At 39.5% G+C, this 6,000-nt stretch overlaps 1 protein-coding gene across 2 annotated transcripts in view; it reads right to left on the reverse strand.

Annotated features, from left to right (window-relative positions):
• Positions 1-6,000, reverse strand: part of MYO16 (myosin XVI) — a 655,611-nt gene that overhangs the window by 320,498 nt on the left and 329,113 nt on the right. For both annotated transcript variants that reach the window (XM_011966244.1, XM_011966243.1), the window contains exon 15: positions 2,716-2,833. In XM_011966244.1, coding sequence (XP_011821634.1) covers positions 2,716-2,833 — 118 coding nt within the window. The remainder of the gene's footprint in view (positions 1-2,715; positions 2,834-6,000) is intronic.

The raw sequence follows: 6,000 nt of genomic DNA on the forward strand, positions 1-6,000 counted from the left end.
AATGTCATCGCAGCACTGGCTTTGTTACTTTGTTTATAGCAGTTTATTACTCTTAAATAAAAACATTAAAAACGATCACCAAATCATTTGGCCAGAGTTTTAAAAGAACACAGCAGGAAGCTATGAAACAAACAAACATAGGTGATAAGAAACAAATTCAGGATGTTAATTAGGGGAACAGAACTAGTAAAAAGGCCATCCAGAAAGTGGAGAAAGGTGGAGCACGCCTGTCATCAATGCCCCGATTGCCATTTCCATAAGAGAAAAATAAACTCTACACAAGACTGAAATTACATCGAAATTACGGTCACAGTTCCTCAAGGATTCCGAGAACTTTTCTGGGCCTCGAACTGCTCCAGGCCCATCATTATGAATATGCATCACCTCTGGGTCTCAATGCTGCCTGGACAAGCTGCCCCAGAGGTATATGTGGGGCTGATTACGCTGAAGATGTGAGGGACCACGTGTTCACTGAGATTGTTGATTAACAGAAGGCTCAGTTAATCAGTGTTTACAACAAAGTTTTCCAGTTCTTTTTAATAGGTATATATAATTATTTTCTAAATTAACGTTCCTAACTAAAAGGACCCTCTAAGCTAAAAAAATGGGCACCCTGAATACTTTAAGAAGCTATCAGTAAATGATACTTTTGTTATACATTAGTGATACTTTTAAATAATTCAATCTGCTGCCAAGACTCTTTATGAAAGAAAAATTTAAAAAGAAAAAAAAAAAAGAAAAAAAAGTTAGTAATGGATGACACCTTCAGAAGCCGGTTATTTTCTCTCCCTCTTGGTAAAGGAAACATGAAATTGAGAGGAAAAATTCACGCTGGTGACACCCCAGATGAGCTTCTCCTCCTTGCACTAGTTGTGCATAAACACGAGTGGCCTGCTTTCAGCTCTCAGAGCTCTCAGACACTCACGTCCCATGAATCACCTGGGAATCTTGTTAAACTGCAGTCTCCACCAGCCAGTCTGGAGTATGGCGTCAGATTCTGCGTCTCCAACAAACTCCCGAGTGATGACGCGGTGCTTGTCCTTGGGCCACATGTTTGAGTGGCAAGCGGTTGGAACACGGAGCTTTCCATGTTTCAGCTTCCTACTTTTGGAGAACTTACTACCCACTTAGAGAACATTGCCACAGCCCAGCAGTCACTAAGAGCTCAGCGGGGAACCTGTGCTCAGTATTACAGAAGTAAATCCGGCCCCTTCCCCTGGAGGAGCACACCCGGCCAGGTGTTAGGAAACCGAGACTGGAAAACCAGAGCTTGAGGCTCAAGACAGTTCTCCGACAAGGTCTTCATAAAAAGGCAGACCTTCAGAACCCTAAGTCATGCATTTAAAAAACAAATCAACGAACAAAGAGCTTTCCTTTTGCACAACTTAACCTTCTAACTTCAACATCTAAAAGCATCTATTTTTTTTTTGGAGACAGAGTTTTGCTCTCGTTGTCCAGGCTGGAGTGCAATGGTGCGATCTCTGCTCACCACAACCTCCTCCGCCTCCCGGGTTCAAGCGATTCTTCTGTCTCAGCCTTCTGAGTAGCTGGGATTACAGGTATGTACCACTACACCTGGATAATTTTGTATTTTTAGTAGAGATGAGTTTCCCCATGTTGGTCAGGGTGGTCTCAAACTCCTGACCTCAGGTGATCTGCCCACCTTGGCCTCCCAAACTGCTGGGATTACTGGCGTGAGCCACCATGCCCAGTGCATCTTTTCTTACTCTTTTGATGCATGTTATTCATCACATTTAATTAGTAGAAATCTGATTCTGACACAGACTTGCTGCAAAATGCAATGATTTTGTTTCTAGATTATAGTCAAAACTAACTTTTGTTTCCTGAAGGGAAAATAGGGCAACTTTAAAAAGCCAAATAAAATTAAGCTCTTTCGGAAATCATTTACAATAATTGGCAAATGTTTAAGTGCTGACAGCTGTTGTAAAAGTTTTTTTTTAATATTCAAGTATATCAAAAATTCTACCTATGATTGTATTTATATTATTAATTTGCATGAATTTGTTTTAATTGGAAAGATGTAAAATCCTAGGTGAATTATAAATTAGTTGAATTTTAAATAAGGAGTTTTCATAAAATATACTTTAAGCATTTAAATCAAATACGAAACAGTGTCTGTTTGGGTTTAGTTTGGTGATTATTTTGATGTTTAGATTTAATTCAATCATTTAACTATATGGATTCAGTTTTATTTCAAATAGATTTCAATGTGTGTTATGTGAAGAAATTATATATAATACTAAGGTATTATTTATTTAATTAAAGTATTTGAGTTTGTTTCTATGTTCAGCAAGGATGATTCCTTTCAGCTATTTTTGGTTTGGGTTTGGTTTCTCATTATATAGTCTATAAAATAATCATCTTGAAAAGGTCCAGCTTGCATTTGGAGAATATTTTTCAATTCACAATAACTTCAGCACTTGTCACCTGATATCCCAGGTATGTATACACACACACACATACACACACACACACACACACCCTCAACTGAGTGCCTGACTGTTGATCCTTGTTCTAATGTAACACAAACTTTCCAGAAGTAGCTTAAGCTGTTTACAGATATGGTTGTGATGAAGAATAGACATTTTCTCCCAGCATTGATTCATACATGGTGTCTCCATCATGTGCTTGTGTGCGACGTGGCCGCATGCTGGTTCCGCACAGGAAATCCACACTGGCAAACGCTGCACTTACCTCCAGTTAGCTGTTGTTTCCTCTCACAGAACTGCAGTTCAAAATACTTGATGAAGCAACTGGACAAATCATTAAGTGTGGTCTTGGCATGTCCAAAGGCTTCTAAGATGCACATGACCTGTGGGAAAGGAGAACATTTTACTGAACTGCTCATATTTTAAAAAATAAAACTGATGAGTAATAGTCAGCAATGATGCAGGGAATACTTCTTGGTCTGAAAGTTTCTCTCCTGCTCATATAATGCCATATTGAATTTTTAAGACTCCTTTTTCCTCAAAGGCAAGCTACTAGCATCCTGTGTCTCAAATTGTGGCTGCTGTTCATGAAGCAATAATAGACAGAGGACTTCAAAACACTGCACTCTCCTTGCACATAAGAGAAGGAAAGCCATTCTCTTCACGCACAGCCCCAAGCTTAACAAATGTTATTGAGATTTCACACCTGAATAGAACAGTAAAATAGCGTTTGCATTTTGGAAGGGAGGGAGTCATTTGAATTAATATAAGCAATAGTCAGAATGTATTTTACAGTAATACATTTACTTAAACAGCAGGATAGAACATTCCTTTGAATCCTTATTTACTTTCCACTCATACTCTTTTCAACCCTGACCCCAGTTTATCCTCCCTGTACTGTGCTTTGGCCTCACACCAACTGTTCTCTCCCACAAGGCAGCAGCAAAACTCCCAGCTGAGCTGCTGTGCTGCCTTTTCTCGCTGCCCTGTGTTTTGTGGCAGACTGGCAAGTTTGTGGCTTTGCAATTGCTATGATAAAACTCCTCAGACCAACCCTGGGGGCTGAAATTCTTCCTTGACATGTTTCCTTAACCATTAACAGTAGAATAAAAGTCACTGCTTCTTCATCAATTGACTCTGCCTGTGAAGGTGATGGGGACCAGCAATTCTCCAACATGTATGAAATCTGGAGGGTTCACGGGTGTCTCTGTCTCTCATGATAGTTGCGTTCCATGCGGTTTCTGCGTCAGCCACAGGAGGGAGTACAGTAACACCTTATTGATATGTGGACTAGTTTTCCTGTTCCCTAGGGTTTCTGATAGTGTTTTTTGAGAACACTATTCTATTTTTTTAAGTGCTTTGATCCCACTCTTTTTTTAAATTTATTTTTTATTTTATTTTTTGAGACAGAGTCTCCCTCTGTCACCCAGGCTGGAATGCAGTGGTGCCATCTCAGCTCACTGCAGTGGTGTGATCTCGGCTCACTGCAACCTCTGCCTCCTGGATTCAAGCAATTCTCCTGCCTCAGCCTCTGGGGTAGCTGGGATTACAGGGGCACGCCGCCACGCCTAGCTAATTCTTGTATTTTTAGTAGCAGAGACAGGGTTTCACCATGTTAGCCAGGCTGGTCTCAAACTCCTGACCTTGGGTGATCTGCCCACCTCCGCCTCCCAAAGTGCTGGGATTACAGGCATGAGCCACCGCACCCGGCCGCTTTGATATCACTTTTAAATTTCCTGGCCTTTGCTACATTAAGGAGTTGAATTAACCTGGAAGTATTTTATACTGTGAAAGATTATAAAACACTTTGACGCTAACCACAAATTAAAATATGCTACAAGTTGTGATAATAGTGAAGTATGTTAAAACTTCTGTGTTTGAAGTTTGAATTTGGGAGACAAACACATATTCATTCCTTACAAAAACTTTATGCTTTAGGTCTGTATATAATAACCTAATTTTAAAGATGATAAAAGTAAATTGATAGCAGTGATAACAGCAATGTTTTCTGGGGAAAAAATGAAATAGTAACTTCGTTTTTGTATCTTTTCCTATAATCTAACATGAAATCTGGAGTGATGATATACATACAGTGAAAACAGCATAATGATAGCACATTTTAAATATTAATAATATCACATTAAACAATTATTTTAAAAATCTTAAAAATAGGATAATCTTTTAAAATATTGTGCTTCTAGTTATTCTAGTGTTGTGTCTGATCAGTAATGTGTTGATTATTCTTGGAAAAACGACATTACAGGTAATTAATAACTTGTTCCCCAAACAGTCAATATAGGGAAATGGTTAAATGCATGCTCCTGGAAGTGAGAAGGAGCTACCCCCACACCCCAACACTGCTACCGAGAACTGATGTAACACTGAGGAGGTCTTCTGAATTCCTCAAACCTCATTTGTCATTAATTCTCAAGCAGGAATAACCCCTTCAGTGTTTGTCAGTGTCTGCTGTGTAAAGCACTCAGCTTTTCGTCTGGCACAGAGAAAACATTCAGCAAATAACAACAGTGAGTTTTACTTTTGTGAGTAGCAATAGACAACATTCCTGTCATGCTCACTATGGGCCAGGCAGTGTTCTAACGTGAGATGTGTCTGTGCTTGTGTGTTCTCTGTTAACTCTCGGAACCAGTGTATATTACACACTGCTTTATAAGAAAAATGACATAGACGAAGTAGTTTTCCCAAGGCTCAAAGGTTGTCAACAATGAACCTGGGAGTTGAACCTGGGCGAGCTGGCTTTCAGAATCACACACTTCACCACCACACTATGCAGTAATCACTGCTGAAATACCAATAAAGGCATAAAAGGCATGAAATGAATATAAAACTACAACTACTTAACAAAATGTAAATACTCCATGGCATTCTTTCACTGTACATTGTCATCCATGAGTCAAGATTAAAATGCTAAATAAACTAGGCAATAACCAGTTTTTATCTTTAATTAGCCATTTGGCCAATAGGTGGCACTAAATAAATGTATTAAGAGAAATACTGAGTGAAACAAAACTGGCATTATTCCGCTGCTCACCTTGATTTCAAAAACAATAATGACAACATTGCACAGTAACAAAATTTAAATAAAAATATAAATGAAGAAAATTATATATTCTCAATATTTACTTATTCAAATTTTATTGACTTTTTTCTATTTATAATGTATGGTATTTTTTCTACAAATTTATGTCCCTATAAGTTGTGGACTATTATGGCAGGAGTTAATCTACTGTATTTTCTAAAAGTAAAAACTTGCTGCATCCTCAATAAAAAAATACTAAATCAGGGGCCGGGCGCGGTGGCTCACGCCTGTAATCCCAGCACTTTGGGAGGCCGAGGCGGGCAGATCACGAGGTCAGGAGATCAAGACCATCCTGGCGAACATGGTGAAACCCCGTCTCTACTAAAAATACAAAAAACTAGCCGGGCGTGGTGGCGGCGCCTGTAGTCCCAGCTACTCGGGAGGCTGAGGCAGGAGAATGGCGGGAACCCGGGAGGGGGAGCTTGCAGTGAGCCGAGATGGCGCCACTGCACT

This window comes from Mandrillus leucophaeus, unplaced genomic scaffold (genome assembly GCF_000951045.1).
Source record: "Mandrillus leucophaeus isolate KB7577 unplaced genomic scaffold, Mleu.le_1.0 Scaffold750, whole genome shotgun sequence".
NCBI classification, from domain to species: domain Eukaryota; kingdom Metazoa; phylum Chordata; class Mammalia; order Primates; family Cercopithecidae; genus Mandrillus; species Mandrillus leucophaeus.